At 37.9% G+C, this 19,758-nt stretch overlaps 1 protein-coding gene across 2 annotated transcripts in view; it reads left to right on the forward strand.

Annotated features, from left to right (window-relative positions):
- The first annotated feature begins 9 nt into the window (after positions 1 to 9).
- The window catches only part of CENPK (centromere protein K), a 46,405-nt gene continuing 26,656 nt past the window's right edge, over positions 10 to 19,758 (forward strand). For both annotated transcript variants that reach the window (XM_032279683.1, XM_032279693.1), the window contains exons 1-4: positions 10 to 106; positions 10,069 to 10,221; positions 12,594 to 12,650; positions 13,806 to 13,878. In XM_032279683.1, the coding sequence (XP_032135574.1) occupies positions 10,111 to 10,221; positions 12,594 to 12,650; positions 13,806 to 13,878 (241 nt within the window). In that variant the 5' untranslated portion in view covers positions 10 to 106; positions 10,069 to 10,110. The remainder of the gene's footprint in view (positions 107 to 10,068; positions 10,222 to 12,593; positions 12,651 to 13,805; positions 13,879 to 19,758) is intronic.

Raw genomic sequence — 19,758 nt, forward strand, 5'->3', positions numbered from 1 at the left:
TGGGCAGGAGCAGATCCAATGGGCATGCAGCGCGCGCAGATGTCCCGGGCTAGCGGGCCGTGACTACGCAGGGCGGAGACGACCGGGACCTTGTGGCGCTGTGGTGGTAAGGAGCTGGGCCGGGGAGGGCGCCGTAAGGGTTGAAGCTTGTGGCGCTATGGCCCCGAAGGTGGAACCCTTAGCCAGCGAACTGGGTATCTGACTTCCAAGCCGGGCTTTGAGCCCCGTTCTCTGTTTCCCGCGCGCCAACGCCAGCTCCAGAACCTCGCCAATTTCTAGAGAAAGATGGAGGGGTGGAGAGGGTGGAGACAGAAGGAACAGGTTAACTTGCGGTTTCCTTTTGGATGCACTAGACACGTTTTCTCTCGTGACCTTTTTTTTTTCTCTCACACACTCTTTGAAGAAGGTGGCGAGTGCTTGTTGCTGTTTCTTAGGGTGGGGTGGAAAGCAGCTACTTCAAGTAACCAAATTGATCTAGGGCAGAACGGATCACCCTTGTGTCTTCTTCCTGGTATAGGAGTTCATCTCCTAACAATCATCTGAACTCTTTCTCCTCCTTCTCATCTGTCCTCTTCATTTTTAAAAAATTAGGTAAAAAATACCTAACATAAAATATATTAATCCCTTTTTAAAAGATGAACTAAATACACCTTGTCAAAATGACCTCCCTGAAACACTTTTTTTTAAAACCGCAAATACTTTTGCACCAACCTAATCCTCGTGGTAAATCTCTAATTTTGCCTTGAGATAGGCACCACGTACAAGGAAGGAACTGCCCCGATAGTAGGCACTTTATTTTATTTTGTTTCAAAGGTTCGCATTATTTGACCATTCCTTCTAGCAAGTCTCATTTCGTCTCTGCTCTCTGCTCTCATGAGACCACTTTCTTTTGTGTCTCACAAATTTCCCTTGTTCGTTCTTGCCTCCCAGTCTTACGTTTTTATGCTTGAAAGTGTTGTACTGGCCCGAGCATAGAAAGTCAACACCAAGACAAAAGTATGCCAAATTGCAGGGTCTTTATTGCCAGCGGCCACGGAGGACTCTCCAACCCATGGCCCCGAAAGGAGGGTGTCAAGACCCTTTATACCCGTAAAAATCACCTTGGGAATGAGGGTGAGGGGCGGGGGTGGGGTGAGGGGCTTCAGACATTCCGAGGGCTAGTGGATTCTGTAAATCACCTTCTGGGCGGAGATGAGGGTGAGGGGGCTCCGGACATTCCAGTGGATTCCTGAGCGAAGATGAGGGTGAGGGGCTCCGGGCATTCCGAGGGCCAGGGGACTTTTTGACATTCTGGTTGTTACTTAAGTGGTTCACAAAAGTCAAGATTAGCATTTGTTTACACATTGTCTGGGTAGGGTAGCGATTACAGTCCTTAATTACGTATTCACATTTGGGTTATAGAGAGCAGTTTCAACAGAAAGCTGAGGTATGGTTGAGGTATGCAGTTTTATGGGGCTTTTTACCATGTCATGAAAGCACCTCCACAGCAATCTAGCCTTCATGTTTACATCTTCTCATCTTTCTAAGACTGTAGCAATAATGAGGATGAAGATGAAAATAATAATAAAACAGTGTAGCTAGTTAACATTTATTAAGTATTATTATGGAGTAATTCCTTTCTTCCAGGTTTCTCTAACCTTCACTATCCTGAATTCTGATAGTGCTTGAAGACAGTGTTGTATACTTCACCATTTCATAGCTCTTCTAACTGCCTGAAATCATACCATATATTTAGTTATCCATTTATTTATATTGTTTCCCTGAGAATGGAAGCTCTATGAGTACAAAGGCTTTTTCACCTACACAGCTATAGCCAGTGTCTGATCAATGGCACACATTAACATATTTGTTGAATAAGTGAAACATTTTAGAATGATGTGGGTACTTTTTGCTTATTTCATGTATATTGATCTTTTCCCAATTAGTGGTGCGAGTTTCTTTAAGTATAGTATTATCACTAAATAAAGAGATGTTGTTGTTCTTCAATTAATGAATAAGTATTGTAGTCTTAACTGGGGACCTCAAAAAGTTAACTTGTTCCCTTTCCAGGAAGATAGGTTTAAAGACACAAAATGTAGGAAAGGGATAAACTGTTAAGTAAGTAAGTGCGTGTGCGTGTGTGTGTGTGTGTTTTAAATAAACAACTGAAATTTATTTCCCACAAGTCTAGAGGCTGGAGATTTAAGATCTGGGTGCCAGCATTTTCTGGTTCTATTGATGGCCCTCTTCCAAGTTGCATACAGCTCACATCTTGCATTCTCAAGTGGTAGAGAGCAAACTCTTAAATGTTTCTATATGTTTTTATTTTAACGCCACATTGAATTGCCAAGCCAGGTGATTTGTTGAGTGTCTATCCCCCACCCTCTGTCCCCACCACATGTGCAGAGTTCCGCATTACTTTTGCATATTGATAATGTATTTTAGTGGTCAGTAAACGAATATTTGTTTTGACTTTTTTGCTTACAAATTGGTAATGACTGATTTTGGCTTTGTGAACTTAAACTGTATCTTATGGGTATAGCAGGTGGGATGTTCAGCCTTCTAGTTGACGTTCAAATTGTTAATAGTAATGTTAATAGCTAAGACCAATAAAGCTCTTTATATGCTAGCTACAGTTCTAGTATATATACATATATATATATATATATATGCTCATTTAATTGTCATAACAACGCTAGGAAGTATGTAATATTATCTTCATTTTATAGGAGAGTAAATTGTGGTACAGAAAATTTAAGTGACTTGCCCAAGTCTCACAGCTTTTAAATATCAAAACTGGGATTTAAACCTATGTAGTCAGTTTGCAGAGTTCATACCTTCAAAGTTTCTTTTTTTTTCTAAGTAGTGTGGCAGTAAACATCATTGTGTAGACTTATGCGGACATATCTATATTTAGGATTATTCTTAGAAATAGAATTTCTGGGTCAAAATAAATGCATGTAAAATTTTGATGGATGTTATACAAAGTGGTTGGTCCACCAACAATGCAAGTCTCTTATTTCACATGCTTGCCAGTATTTCTTATCAAATTTTACATTAGTGCCAGTCTGAATGAAAATTAATGCTTGTTTGATTTGCATTTTCATAAATTGTATATGAGCTTATGAATGCACTTTTTCTATATTTAAAAGGTTTTGTTTTTTCTTTGAATTCCTCATTTGTGTCCTTTGCTTGTTTCTGTGGAATTGTTTTTGTTGTTTACCTTTTTATTGTAAAGTCAAATGCAGACACAAACCCACACAAAATAAATGTAAAGTTTATGAATTATTATGTCGTGAACACCCTTACCATCATGCTAGTCAAGAAATAAAGCTTTGATAATCATCTCAGAAATCTCTCCATTTGGCCCATCCCAGCCACAACCTTTCTCTCCCTTCCCTTCTTCCTCCAAAAGTAATTGATATCCTGACTTTTTTGGTAATCTCTTTTTTTTTTTTTTTTTTTTTTTTTTTTAGCTTTTTAATGGTGAGTTGTTTGGTTTCTTCTTATCAATTTATAGACACTCGTTACACATTAAGGAAATTAGGTCTTGGGTTGTCATATATGTTACAAGTATTTCTCCTAAGTTTTGGAGTTTTAAATTTTAACTTCGTTGATGAGATGTTGTCTATGCAGAATTTAAAAAAAATTTTATGTCAAGATTTTACTTAGTTTTGCTTAGAGAGGTGTTTCCTAATCTAAGATTTTAAAAGTTTCTGTTTTCTGCCTATTTTTTATGATCTCTATTTTGGATTTTTTGAGGGAGTGAGGAGTGATGTAAAGATTGAGGAATGAATTTAGACTTTTTTTTCCTCCCCAAATACCATTCAGTTTGTTAAAAAAAAAAAAAAAAAGGAAGATTTATATAAATTAAAAAATACATTTTAAAAAGCAGTATTATATGTAAAATATATATTTATTTGGGTTTTTTTTCTCCTTGCTTTGCATTGTCATCTCTGTCGTATGTCACGTGTCCATATGTATGTGAATCTAGAAAGTCAAGAAAAGCTTTGTATTGTGTTCCATTGCTCAGTTTGCCTACTTATATGCCAATTCTACATTGTCATAATAGTGTGTGTTACGGCCTCCCATCTTATTTTTTGTGAGGATCGTAGGCCAGTTTTGGCCCTTTGTGCTTCCATGTAAATTTTAGGATTTGCTTGTCAAGTCCCACAAAGAAACAATAACTTTCAGGATTTTGGTTAAGATTCTGTAGATAAACTTGGGGCAAATTTACATCTTTACAATTTGAGTCTTCCAGTGCATGAATATGACTGTATCTTTCTGTTTACTTAGCTCTGCTTTAGAACTTCTCTGTTAATGTTATTGATTAAGCAGAATAAAGTGCAAAAGTTACATATCAATAAAAATACTGAGGCGGAATGTTCTGGTTTGCATTTGATGGGGGGGTAGACATTCTCACCATTCTTTATTGTACTGTTTACCTCCTTAAAATTGCCCAATTTTGAATCTCTTTCTACCAGACCCCACCCCCTTGTCATTCTTTCCAGGAATCATCTAGCGAGATTGTTTTACTCATCCACATTCCTTGAAGATTTTTAGCTCCTGGCTCACTGTCACCCTTGACCTTCTCTCCCCTAGCGATTATGTTCTCTCTCTTGTCTTAGCTGCTTATTCCTATGGCCATTCTTTCACTTTGTCCCTGTCTACACCTGTGTTGCTACACTATAGAAGAAAACAAACAGCCATGCTCCAGTTTCACTTTAAACCCGACTACTAATCTCAGATGAGTCTGTAATGCTACTACTGAGTAATCCTATAACTTTATCTTCTCCCTTTTTTATATATATCTATTTTATACATCTCTTTTCCTGTGCTCTTAAACTTGCAGTTCTTTTTCCCCATCCTCATTCATAGCTGATGACCTTAGTTACCATTTTATTGAGAAAAAAGAATCCACATACAATTTCTACAGGTTCCTAGCAACACGTCTACTTACCTACCTGCATCTACACTCTTGATACTTTGATGACCCTTTCATTAAAATGGATGAATTGCATGTCCGTTTATCTTAAGCCAACCCCTCTTCTTATGTACTAGATCCCATTCTTTCTTCTCCCCTTTCTCTCTTATATTAGCAACATTTCCTTCTTTTACTGTACTATATAAAGATGCTGTATTTTCTCCCATCTTTTTTTTTTTTTAAAGTCTCTTTTAACCCTGTATCTCCCTCCAGCTAATAACCGTATTTCTCTCTTTCCTTTTAAAAAAATTGTGTGTGGGGTTTTTTTGAAGTAGGGTCTTGCTTTGTCACCCAGGCTGGAGTGCATTGGTGTTTTCATGGCTCACTGAAGCTTCAGTCTCCTGGGTTCACCAGGTTCAAGTGATCCTCCCACCGCAGTTCCTGAGTAGCTGGAACTACAGGTATGTGCCGCCATGCCTGGCTAGAGAAAAAATTCTTGAAAACATTTTATATTCTTAGTATATTTAATTCCTTGCCTTCCATTCTCTCTTGAATCCACTCCAATCAGGCTTTTACTCTCACTGTTCTTCTAAAACTACTCCTGTAAAGGTTACCCGTGGCCTTCATTTTTGTATGTTAACTCCAATAAAATTGTTGTGATAAATTATCCTAGAATGTAAAGGTGTAAAACAACTGTTTATTACGCACAAGGGTTTTGTGCATTAGAAATTCATACAGGACACAGCAGGGGTGGCTTCTCTGCTCCACTGTTTCTGGAGCCTTGACTAGAAGATCAAAGCCTACGGGCTTAATCATCAGAAATGATCATGTGTATTTCTGGCAGTTGATACTAGCTTTTGTCTGGGAACCTCAGTTCGTTTCCACATGGACTTCTCCATGTGATCTCTTCCTTTTGTGCTAGTTTGGGCTTTCTCATAACATGGTGGCTGAGTTGCAAGGGTGAGTGTTCCGAGAAAGAAAAAGCCAGAAGTTAGCTATATTGCCTTTTATGACTTAGTCTTGAAAGTCATGTGGTGTCATTTTCGTTGTATTCTGTTTCTAAAGACAGACACAAAGTCACAGTCAGTTTCAAGGGGAGGGGAAAAAGTCTCTGCCTCTTGATGGGGAATGCAACCTGAAATATTGCTGCGACTATTTTTAGAAAAAACAGTTTGCTCATCCATATTACTAAATAAATTGTCAGTTCTGTGTAACTTACTTGACTTGTCTCCACTATTTGACAGTTCATCATTCCTTCCTTGAATACATTCTTGGATTTTGGGATATCATGCGCTTAGTTTTCCTGTTAACTTACTGTGTGACCCTTTTCAGACTATTCCGTTTGTTCTTACTCATCTCAATATCTCCTGGTCTGAAGATCTTCCCATTCCTAGCTGTGCAGTCTTACCTTTCTCATTTCACCCAGCCTTACAACTGTAAGTACAGTCATGTATTACTTAACGGGGATATGTGTTGATAAATGCATTGTTAGACGATTTCATCATGTGAGCGAGCACAAACCTAGGTGGTATAACCTACTATATACCTAGTCTGAATAATGTAGGTAATTGTAATCGAATGGCATTTGTGTATTTAAACATTTCTAAATATAGAAAAGGTACAGTAAAAATGTGGTATGAAAGATAAAAAGTGGAACACCTGTGTAGGGCTTTTACCATGGATGTAGCTTACAGGACTAGAGTTTGCTCTACACGAGTCAGTGAGTAGTTAGAGAATGTGAAGGCCTAGGACATTACTGTACTTTACTGTAGACTTTGTAAATACTGTACAGTTAGGCTATACTAAATTTATTTTTTTAATTATTCAATGATAAATTAACCTTAGCTTGCTGTAACTTGCTTTATCCTTTTAATTTTTTTTAACTTTTCAACTCTTGTAATAACAGCTTAAAACACAAACATTATCTATACAACAATATTTTCTTTCTTTCCTTCTTTCTTTTCTTTTCCTTCCTTCCTTCCTTCCTTCCTTCCTTCCTTCCTTCCTTCCTTCCTTTCTTTCTTTCTTTCTTTCTTTCTTTCTTTCTTTCTTTCTTTCTTCTTTCTTTCTTTTTCTTTCTCTTTCTCTCTCTTTCTTTCCTTCCTTTCCCTCCCTCCCTCCCTCTCTCCCTCCCTCCCCCTTTCTTTTCTTCCTTCTTTTCTTCCTTTCCTTCCTTTCCTTCCATTCCTTCTTTCTTTTCTTTCTTCTTGACAGTTTGTCTCTGCCACCCAGGCAGTGGTGTGATCACAGCTCACTATAACCTTGAACTCCTGGGCTCAGGCGATCTGCCTGCCCCAGCCTCCTGAGCAGCTAGGGCTACAGGAGTGTGCCACCTCACCCAGCTGATTTTTAAATTTTTTGTAGAGATGGAGGTCTCGCTATGTTGCCAGGCTGTTCTGAAACTCCTGGACTCAAGTGATCCTACCACCTTGGCCTCCCAAAGTGTTGTGATTACAGGTGTGAATCATTGCACCTGGCATATTTTCTTTATGTCTTTTTTTTCTAGCCAATTTATTTTTATTTTTTACTTTTTAAACCTTTTTGTTAAGAATGAAGACACAAACACATTGCCCTAGGCCTAAGCAGGGTCAGGACCCTGAAGACATCAGTAGGCAATAGGAATTTTTCAGCTCCATTGGAACCACTGTTACATGTGCAGTCTATGACCACAATGTCATTCATTATGTAGTGATGTCATTATCTGTGTGATGATGGCTGTCAAATTTATACCTCTAGCTCAAAACCTTGAACTATAGAAATGTATATCTAATTGCTTATCAGCAGCTCCAATAATTGACACCTCAAATTTAGCATATCCTAAACTGAGTGTTTTTTTTTTTTCTCAATTTTTTTTTGTTGCATTTTAGGTTTTGGGGTACATGTGAAGAACATGCAAGATTGTTGCATAGGTACACGCATGGCAGTGTGATGTTCTGCCTTCCTCCCCATCACCTGTATCTGGCATTTCTCCCCATGCTATCTTTCCCCAACTCCCCACCCCCCGCTGTCCCTCCCCTATTTCCCCCCTACAGACCCCAGTATGTGATGCTCCCCTCCCTGTGTCGATGTGTTCTCATGGTTCAACACCCGCCTATGAGTGAGAACATGCGGTGTTTGATTTTGTGTTCTTGTGTCAGTTTTCTGAGAATGTTGGTTTCCAGGTTCATCCATGTCCCTACAAAGGACACGAACTCATCGTTTTTGATGGCTGCATAGTATTCCATGGTGTATATGTGCCACATTTTCCCTGTCCAGTCTATCATCGATGGGCATTTGGGTTGTTTCCAGGTCTTTGCTATTGTAAACAGTGCTGCAGTGAACATTCGTGTGCATGTGTCCTTATAGTAGAACGATTTATAATCCTTTGGATATACCCAGTAATGGGATTGCTGGGTCAAATGGAATTTCTATTTCTAGGTCCTTGAGGAATCGCTGCACTGTCTTCCACAGTGGTTGAACTAATTTACACTCCTACCAACAGTGTAAAAGTGTTCCTATTTCTCTACATCCTCTCCAACATCTGTCGTCTCCAGATTTTTTAATGATGGCCATTCTAACTGGCGTGAGGTGGTATCTCAATGTTGTTTTGATTTGCATTTCTCTAATGACCAGTGATGATGAGCATTTTTTCATATGTTGGCCTCATGTATGTCTTCTTTTGCAAAGTGTCTGTTCATGTCCTTTGCCCACGTTTGAATGGGCTTGTTTGCTTTTTTCTTGTAAATCTGTTTTAGTTCTTTGTAGATTCTGGATATCAGCCCTTTGTCAGATGGGTAGATTGCAAAAATTTTTTCCCATTCTGTTGGTTGCTGATTCACTCTAATGACTGTTTCTTTTGCTGTGCAGAAGCTGTGGAGTTTGATTAGGTCCCATTTGTCTATTTTGGCTTTTGTTGCCAATGCTTTTGGTGTTTGGTCATGAAGTCCTTGCCTATGCCTATGTCCTGAATGGTTTTGCCTAGATTTTCTTCTAGGGTTTTTATGGTGTTAGGTTTTATGTTTAAGTCTTTAATCCATCTGGAGTTAATTTTAGTGTAAGGTGTCAGGAAGGGGTCCAGTTTCTGCTTTCTGTACATGGCTAGCCAGTTTTCCCAACACCATTTATTAAACAGGGACTCCTTTCCCCATTGCTTGTTTTTGTCAGGTTTGTCAAAGATTGAATGGTTGTAGATGTGTGGTGTTGCCTCCGAGGCCTCTGTTCTGTTCCATTGGTTTATATCTCTGTTTTGGTACCAGTACCATGCTGTTTTGATTACTGTAGCCTTGTAGTATAGCTAAACTGAGCTTTTAATCTCTTCTCCCATGTTTGCCAAATCTATTTCTTTTACCATCTTTCTCACCTCAGTAACTGGCAGCTTAATAATTCACTTCCCTCTTTGATAGTCCATATACATGCTGTTAAGAAATTCTGTTGGCTCCATCTTGAAAATATATTCAGAATTGGATATTCTGTGCTGCTTCTAGCAATATTATCCTGGTCTACATCTTCCTTGGGTTATTGCAGTAGCTTTCTAACTGATTTTCCTGCTTCTATCCTTACTGCCTGTAGTTAACCAGAGTTGTACTGTTAAAATGTAATTTAAATGATATTATTCCTCTGTTTAAAACTAATTGCTTATCACCTCAGAGTCCTTAAAGTAGCCTACAAAGCCCACGTGATCTCATCCCTATTGTCTCTGTGACCTCATATTCTACTGTGTCTTACTTAATCTGCCCGAGTCACACTAGCTGCTTTACTACTGTAGAAACATGGCATTCATATTCCTGCCTCAAGGCTTTTGCGCTTGCAGTTCCCTCTGCCTGGACCATCTGTCCCTGTTCATTCCTGTACCTCATTTCTTTATCTCCTTCATGTCTTCTCACTCAGTTGTCAATTTCTCAGTAACCTTATATGACCACATTATTTAAAATTACATTGCCCTTGCCCTAGCATTCCCTATGTTTCTTCTCTGTCTTTTCTTCAAATCATTTGATATACTGTAGTATATATGTATATGTTTTATTTTTTGTTTTATTGTCTGTTTTCCTTAATTAGAATAAGGTTTACAGTAGAAGGGATTTTTGTCTATTTTGTTCACTGCTATATTCTTAGCCCCTAGATGAGTATCTGGCTGATAATAAGTGTTCAACAAATACTGCTGAATGAATAAATATTTTTTGCTTTAGTTTTTCTTGTTATAAGGCTAGAACATCACAAAGCACATATCAATGAATCAGCAAGATCTAGATCCAGATAGTACTACAGATGTGGGAGATGTTACAAATACTGAAGAAGAACTTATTAGAGAATGTGAAGAAATGTGGAAAGATATGGAAGAAGTAAGTATCCAAAGATAGAAGTGATGGTTAATATAAGATTTAAATCAATTTCAATAATAGACAGACTCAGGAAAAAAATGATTGTGCTAGTTCCCAAAAGCCATTATGTATGATAAATATTTATATAGCTTTTAGACCTATAAGCATTTTTTCAAGAAACTTTATGCTAGATGAGCTATAGAAAGAAAACTGATGGCAATCCCTGACTCCAAGGAGATTACCATCTTATGGAAACAACAGCCATTGTACTATGTTGTAGTACAATATTAGACATATTATGTAAGTACAAAGACTATACTTACAAGGAGTACTAAAGGTGAAGGGGTCAAGGATAGATGTCTAAAAGAGTGAATTACTGATTTTATTTCTAAAGGATAATTAGGAGTTAGCCTGTAAAAAGTAGGAAAGGTATATAAAGCATAAAGAAGAAAATGTGTAAAAGCTGACAGAGTTGACAGAACACTAAATAGAATATTATGGATAATGTAAATTAGGAAAAGGACTTCTGGGGTAAGACTGGAGAAGTAATCAGGGGCCAGAAAATAAAGGATTTTGTTGAGTGTGTACTATGGGGAGCCACTAAAGGATTATAAGTATGAAAGTGATATGATCAGATATGTAGTTTGAGAAAATTTCTCTGGTGTCTTTGAAGAAAATGGAATGCAGAAGATTAATACTGCAGGTAGAAAGAGCATTTAGGAAGCTCTAGTAATAGTCCTGGTAAAAAGTAAGAAAGTCCTAAGTATTGTCATTGCAAATAGAAGAGTGGGGTCAAGAGATAAGTAGGTAGGACTTAGAAGGACTTAGAAGTTAATTGATGTGCAATGGGAGGGATATATCGTTAGTATCAGATTCCTGGTTTGGGCCATTGGGTGTTTGATGGGATTATTTCCCCAAATAGAGAATATAGAAATAGGAAAAACATATAATTATGAGTAAAAAATGAGTTAATTTAGATAATGTTGTTTGAAATGTATGTATCTGAGTTGGTAAGCTAGAACTGTGTTTGGTATACTAGAGTATGTTGCTGAAAATTTGTTGTACTTAAAGCAAACTTGTCCAACCGTGGCCCAGGATGGCCTTGAGTGTGGCCCAACACAAATTCATAAACTTTCTTAAAGCATTAAGGATTTTTTTTTTTTTTTTTTTAAGCTCATCAGCTATTGTTAGTGTTAGTGTATTTTATGTGTGGCCCAAGATAATTCTTCTTCCAGTATAGCCCAGGGAAGCCAAAAGATAGGGCACAGATATTTTTAGCATCCTATCCTTCCCAGTACAGTTTCAGAATTGGGTAAATTAGTATCAAAAGATAGAAGTGATAGTTATTATAAGAAAATGTGTAAAAGCTGAGAGAGTTGACAGAACACTAAATAGAATATTAGGGATAATGTAAATTAGGAAAAGGACTTCTGGGATAAGACTGGAGAAGTAATCAGAGGCCAGAACATAAAGGATTTTGTTGAATGTGTACTGTGGGGAGCTACTGAAGGATTATAAGTATGGAAGTGACATTCCTGGAAAAAGCTAGTATAAAATAAGAGAGTATTTTCTTTATTATTTGTTTTTTAACAGCTATACATACATTTAACAACAGAGTAAATTGCTTGTTGGTTGCCGCCATTATGCTACCTTGTTAAAAATAGAGCAAAGAACAGCCTGGCCAACATGGCAAAACCCCATCTTTAACAAAAATCCAAAAAAATTACCAAGTTGGTCTTGGTGGTGTGCTCCTATGATACCAGGTTTTTCTCTTTTCCTAAAACTATTTTCAACATAAATACTTGGTACTTAATGTATTTGCAAGCTAATTTTTATAAGCCCCTACCATTTTTTATTCAGATTTTTTTTTAGTAGTACAGAAGTTTGGATTTTAAAATAACCTAAAATTTTTATAGAGAAATGCTGTACTACAAATGAGCAGAAATAGAATTTACTCATATTTTTATCTCATAAATAATCACGAACAGTTTTGGACTTTCTTAATAGCAAAGAAACACTGTCTCCTGAAGGCTTTATTTTCTTAGGATTTCTTAGAAAAGTATCTTATTATTTTTCTATAGTGCTTTCCCTCTTGTTCTCTTATCTCCCACTTTCCAGTTTTCTGGCTTATGATTCATTTTAGCTATCAGCTGTGTTTTTTTTTTTTTTTCTCTTCATTCTAGTATCTCTTTTTCCTTGTGATGTATTCACCTTTGGACTTGTGTCGCTGCCTTAATCCTCTTAGAAAGTCCGAAATTTCAATAAACTCTTCTCTATTAGATGTTTGTGCTTTGGAAGAGTGTTATATTGGCCTGGTACAAAAGGGAAGGGGAAGGGAATTGTCTATGAGTTACAGAGTGTGACTTGCTTTTTTTTTTACTTTTTAAATCAAGTGTCAGAATAAATTGTCACTTACTGGAACTGAAACACTCACTGATTTAAATGCTAAGGTATGCATCTTCTTTTTCTTCCTAAAAATAGGTAAGTGGCATTCATTGTATTTTGGAAAGTAAGTATATGTGTCTATATTTTTCTCAAGTTTAATAGCTTTGTTAATACTTGTATGTTTAATCATTTGGAAAACTTCTTCTTTCTGCTGTAAGAGTTGGGATAATATTCTAAAAAGTTTCTAGAACAAGCTGTCATAAAATAAGAGAGTATTTTCTTTTTTATTTATTTTTATTTATTTTTTTTAGATGGAGTCCCAGTCACTCAGGCTGGAGTGCAATGGCATGATCTCGGCTCACTGCAATCTCCACCACCCTGGTTCAAGCAATTCCCCTGCCTCAGCCTCCCAAGTAGCTGGGATTATAGGTGCTTGGCACCACACCCAGCTATTTTTGTTGCATTTTTAGTAGAGATGGGGTTTCACCATGTTGGTCAGGCTGGTCCCGAACTGCTGACCTCGTGATCCACCCACCTCAGCCTCCCAAAGTGCTGGGATTACAGGCGAGAGCCACCTTGCCCAGCAGAGAGTATTTTCTTTATTATTTGTCTTTTAACAGTGATACATATGTTTAACAACTGAGTAAATTGCTTATTGGTTGCTGTTATGCTACCTTGTTAAAATTAGAACAAAGAGCAGCCTGGCCAACATGGCAAAACCCTGTCTTTAACGAAAATCCAAAAAAATTCGCTGGTCTTGGTGGTGTGCTTCTATGATCCCAGCTACTCAGGAGGCTGAGGTATGAGAATCACTTGAACCTAGGAGGCAGAGGCTGCAATAAGCTGAGATTTGTGCCACTACACTCCAACGCGAGAGGAAAAGCAAGACCATCTCAAAAATATATATATACATTAGAACAAAGACTGCTAACTTTGTGTTAGGTATAATAGTCACAGATGTTTTACTATCTGTGTCAAATCTGAATTGATATTACTCTTGGCTTAAAAAAAGGATTAAGATATCTATTTTAATAATCAAGACTTAATGGAATTGGCTTCGGAGTGGATCCGTGGAACAGATTAAGAATTAAAATGAAGTTGCCTCTTGAACAACGTGAGAGTTAGGGATGCCAACCCTCTAAGTATTAAAGTGTTAAGAATGTTTATATTTCCATCTATGAGCAGTCCACAGAAAATGACTTTGTTTTCTTCTTTTATAGCTATCATTATTAATTATGCAAGTAAAATGTTTAACTGCTGAACTCAGTCAATGGCAGAAAAAAACACCTGAAAGTAAGATTCTTATTTTTAGATTTGAATTTTTTATAAACAAATTAATGGCAAATTAATTTAATGATTGTAAGAAAAATTACAAGATCCAGTTGGCCTTCTTGAGATTGCCCAAATTTCATTGATACTGGGAAGTCACTCAATTTTTTTTTCTATGAATTATTTTCTGCTTCTTTTATTATTATTGATAAACATATCTTACATTAGATTATAATAAGCTTGATTATGGAGACATTATAGCCATTATATTATCCTCATAGATGCTGCCTTATGCTCACTAGAAATGGTTAATTGTTCCCTTTTTTTTTGTCTAATACAGAGTCTCACTCTGTTTCCCAGGCCGGAATGCCGTGGCATGGTCATGGCTCATTGCAGCCTCGATCTCCTGGGTTCAAATGATCCTCCCACCTCAGCCTCCTGAGTAGCTAGGACTACAGGTGTGCACCACCATGCCTGGTTAATTTTTGTATTTTTTTGTAGAGATGGGGTTTTACCACGTTACACAGGCTAGTCTTGAACTTCTGGGCCCAAGGGATCCTCCTTCCTTGGCCTCCCAACATGTCAGGATTACAGACGTTTCTTAATTAATGAAACGTCTTAATTAATTGTTTCTTAATTAATGAAATTTACCTAGTGGAAGAGAAAAATGGTAAAGTTATTTTATTTTAGATACTTACACAAAATGGCCACATAGTTTGTATGATGTCTTCTGTCTTGTCCAACTGGTGCCAACTATATTTTTGTCTTCAGTTAGAAAATAGAAGACAGCATAAAAATGTATAGTTGTGATACTCAACTAGTATATCTTTTTTTTTTATTATTATGAAAGCTTAAGTTTATGCAAAATATGTCTATACAGGCACACTTCATTTTATTGTGCTTCACTTTATTGCACTTTGCAGATACTGTATGTTTAACAAATTCAGTTTGTGGTGAGCCTGTGTCACATTTTGGTAATCTCACAATATTTCAGACTCAAGTTATTATTACATCTTTTCGGGGGATCTGTGATCAGTGGTCGTTGAGCTTACTATTTTAATTGTTTTGAGGAACCACAAGCTGTACCTATGTAAGACAGTAAATTTAATCAATAAATGTGGGTATTCTGACTGCTCCACTGACCAATTGTTTCCCCGTCACTCTCCCTCTCCTTGGCCCTCCCTTTTCCTTAAGACACAGGAATATTGAAATTAGGCCAATTAATAACCCTCCAATTGTTTCTGAGTTTTTTTTTTTAAAGACAGAGTCTCGCTGTGTCACCGAGGGTGGAGTGCATTGGCGCAATCTTGGCTCATTACAACCTCCACCTCCCAGATTCAAGCAATTCTTCTGCCTCAGCCTCCCAGATAGCTGGGATTAGAGACATGTGCCACCATGCTTGGCTAACTTTGTATTTTTAGTAGAGATGGGGTTTCACAATCTTGGCCAGGCTGGTTTTGAACACCTGACTTCGTGATCCACCTTCGTTGGCCTTCCAAAGTTCTGGGATTATAGGTGTGAACCACTGCACCCAGCCTGTTTCTGAGTTTTTACGTGAAAAGAAGAGTTGTACATCTTTATCTTTAAATCAAAAACTAGAAATGATTAAGCTTCATGAGGAAGCCATGTCAGAAGCCAAGATAGGTCAAAAGCTAGGCCTCTGGTGCCAGGTAGCCAAGTTGTGAATGGAAAGGAAAAAAAATTTTTTTTGAGTTAGTGTCTTGCTCTGTTGTCAGGCTGGAGTGCAGTGGTGCGATCTTGGCTCACTGCAGTCTTCACCTCGCAGGTTCAAGCAGTTCTCCTGCCTCAGCCTCCAGAGTAGCTGGGATTACAGGAGCGTGTCACTACACCCAGCTAAGTTTTGTATTTTTTTTTTGGTAGAGACAAGGCTTCACCATGTTGAACTCCTGACCATGTGATCTCCCCTCCTCTGCCTCCCAAAGTGCAGGAAAAATTTTTAAAGGAAATTAAAAGTGTTGTTCTAGCCAACAGACAAATTATGAGAAAACAGAACAGCCTTATTGCTGATACAGAGGTCTGCTTAGATGATCAGACCAGCCACATCATCACCTAAGCCAAAACCTAATCCATAACAAAGCCCTAACTCTTTTCAGTTCTATGAAGGCTAAGAGAGGTGAGGAAGCTGCAGAAGAAAAGTGTGAAGCTAGCAGAGGTTGCTTCATGAGGTTTATGGAAAGAAGTCATTTCCATAACATAAAAGTGCAAGGGAGTACTAATGCAGAAGCTGCAACAAGTCATCGAAAAGATCTAGCTAAGATACTTGAAGGTGGCTTTGCTAAACAGCAAATTTTCAGTGTAGACAAAACAGCCTTCTATTGTAAGAAGATGCCAGCTAGGACTCTCATAGCAAGAGAGAAGTCTATGCTTTGCTCCAAAGCTTCAAAAGGACAGGTTGACTCGTTTTAGGGCTAATGCAGCTGGTAACCCTGAGTTAAAACCAGTGCTCATTTATCATTCCAACAATCCTAGGACCTGTAAAAATTATACTAAATCTACTCTACCTGTGTTTTGTAAATGGAACAATAAAGCCTGGATGACAGTACACCTGTTTACTAATCCAGCATGGTTTACTGAATAGTTTAAGCCCACTGTTGAGACCTGTCACTCAGGAAAAAAAAAAAAGGATTCCTTTCAAAATGTTACTGCTCCTATCTCATCACTCAAGAGCTCTGATGACGCTGTACAAGGAAATTTATGTTTTCATGTTTGTTGATTCAACATCTGTCCTGCAGCCCAGGGACCAAGAAGCCATCTCAACTGAAGTCTTATTATTTAAGAAATACACTTTGTAAGGCTGTAGCTGCCATAAGTCCTCTGATGGATCTGGGCAAAGTACATTGAAAACCTGGAAAGTCTTCACCATTCTAGATGCATAAGAACATGCATGATTTATGGGAGGTCAGAATACCAACATTAACAGGAGTGTGCACGAGGTTGGTTCTAACCCTCATGGATTACTTCCAAGTAACTACAAATGTGGTAGAAGTATCAAGAAAACTAGAATTAAAAGTAGAGTCTGAAGATGTGACTGAATCGCTGCAATCCCTTGATAAAACTTGAACAGATGTAGAGTTGCTTCCCATGGATGAGTAAAAAAAAAGTGGTTTCTTGAGATGGAATCTAGTCCCAGTGAAGATGTTTTGAACATGGTTGAAACGACAACAACAGATTTAGAATATTACATAAACTTTGTTGGTAAGGCAGTGTCACGGTTTGAGAGGAGTGACTAATTTTGAAAGAAGTTCTGCTGTGAGTAAAATGCTATCAAACAGCATCTCACGCTACTGAGAAATCTTTTTGTGAAAGGAAGAGTCAGTCTGCGTGGCAAACTTCATTGTTGTCTTATTTTAAGAAATGGCCACAGCCACTCCAGCCTTCAGCAACCACTATCCTCATCAGCCATCAACCATCAGCACTGAGACAAGAGCTTACACCAGAAAAAATTACAGCTCATCTAAGGCTGAGATTAGGCATCTCACAGTTAGCATTTTTTAGTGATAAGTTTTTTTCCTTTTAAATAAGGTATATACATTTTTAGAAATAATGCTAATGCATAGTTTATTATAGACTGCAGCATAATGTAAATAAAACTTTTGTGTGTACTGGGAAAACAAAAAAATTGTGTGACTCACTTTGTTATGATACTTGCTTTAGTGTGGTGGTCTAGAACCAAACTTAGACTATCCCCAAAGCGTCCCTGCATATTTGGAATGCACCCTCTTTTTCTATATGTCTCCCTGCTGCTTTCTTCACCTGCTGTTTCCTTTAACTGTCCTCCATCTCATGCTTCCCTTCTTAGTCTCCTTTTTAGGCTTATTATTCTGTATCCCAATTATTGAAATTCCCCAAGGAGCAGTTGTTTTCTCCTTATTCTCTTCCTAGACAATTTTATCTGTAATTTGCTTTAATTACTGTATTCATGCCAATATCAGCCGTTTTTCCACATCATTACTACTGCCTGTTAGTCATTAATTTGCGAATTTCTGATAGATGTGTAGTATTATACAATTGTGATTTTAATTTGCCCTCAACTGTGTGTCTTATTGCCTTTTCAGCAGCATAGTTCGCATCTCAGAAGCTGCTCAGACTCAATTTTTTTTTTTTGACAGTCTTATTTTGTCACCCAGGCTGGAATACAGTGGCACAATCTTGGCTCACTGCAACCTCCACCTTCCAGGTTCAAGCAATTCTCCTGTCTCAGCCTCCCAAGTAGTTGGGATTACAGGTGCTTGCCACCATGCATGGCTAATTTTTGTATTTGTTGTAGAGATGGGGTTTTGCCATGTTGGCCAGGCTGGTCTTGAACTCCTGACCTCAAATGATCCACCCAAGTCCACTTCCCAAAGTGTTGGGATTACAGGTGTGAGCCATGGTGCCCAGCCTCAAATATTAAAATGTTCATGTTCTATAAGCTATACCAGAATTATATCTTCTGCTCCTGTTTTTTTTTTTTTTTTTTTTTTTTTGTCTGTTTTGTTTTTGAGACAGAGTTTCGCTCTTGTTGCCCAGGCTGGAGTGCAATGGTGCAATCTTGGCACACCACAACCTATACTTCCTGGTTTCAAGCGATTCTCTTCTGCTCCTGTTTTTATGTGTTATGTAAAAGGACAGATTGACTTGCAATAAGGGCTAATGCAGCTGGTGACCCTGAGTTAAACCAATGCTCATTTATCATTCCAGCAATCCTAGGGCCCGTAAGAATTATACTAAATCTAATCTGCCTGTGTTTTGTAAATGGAACAATAATAATAACTTCCATGTGTTCATGTTCTTCAGAGGACCCTATATGCTATACCAGCATTATATCTTCTCCAGTTTTTATCTATCTATGATAGTAATTTCCATATTAGTTTACTAGGGCTATCATAACAAACTACTATGGACTTGGTGTCTCAAATAACAAAAATTAATTTTCTCACAATTCTAGAAGATACATGTTAAAGATCAAGGTGTCAGTAAGGCTGGCTTCTTCTGAGGCCTCTTCCCCTGGCTTGTAGATGTTCGTCTTCTTTCTTTGTCTTCACGTGGTCTCCCCTCTGTGTCCTAATCTCTTATAAGGACACCAGTGTTACTGGATTAAGGCCAACCATAATGACCTAATTTTAACTTAATTACTTTTTGAAATACCCAATTCCAAATACAGTAATATTCAAAGGTATTGGGGATTAGGATTTCAACATATAAATTTGGAGATGAGGCCACAAATCAACCAATAACAACTTGCAGATCTATATATTTAAACCAGACTTCTCTGCAATATCAGACTCTAATATCTTTGTATCTCCTAGGCATCTTTTCCAAAATATTTTATAGACACCTCAGATTCATGAATTGACCTTTTATGTTTCCTCACTCATTGAATGGTGTATTTGATCAAGTGTATTTGATCAGCTACCAATTTAAGAGTCCTCTTAGATTCTTTTAAATTTTTTGCATATAGCACATTTGTTAAAATTAGAACAGCTGGGCATGATAGCTCACTCCTGTAATCGCAGCATTTTGGGAAGCTGAGGTGGGTGGATCACCTGAGGTCAGGAGTTCGAGACCAGCCTGGCCAACATGGTAAAACCCCGTCTCTACTAAAAATGCAAAAATTAGCCGGGCATGGTGGTACGTGCCTGTAATCCCAGCTACTTGGAAGCCTGAGGCAGGAGACTGTCCTGAACCCAGGACGCAGAGGTTGCAGTGAGCCGAGATTGCTCCATTATACTTCAGCCCGGGCAACAAGAAAGAAACTCCGTCTTGTGGGGCGGGGGTGGGGGGAACAAAAAAACAGAAAAACAAAAACATTAGAACTAAAACATATAGCTAGTTACTAAATATTGAGTCCTGCAGCCACAGATTTGCTTTGGGTTTTCATCACCAGTCCATTAGATTGTTATA

Source organism: Sapajus apella, unplaced genomic scaffold (assembly GCF_009761245.1).
Source record: "Sapajus apella isolate SASKATOON/1434 unplaced genomic scaffold, GSC_monkey_1.0 scaffold1, whole genome shotgun sequence".
In the NCBI taxonomy this organism is placed as follows: Eukaryota; Metazoa; Chordata; class Mammalia; order Primates; family Cebidae; genus Sapajus; species Sapajus apella.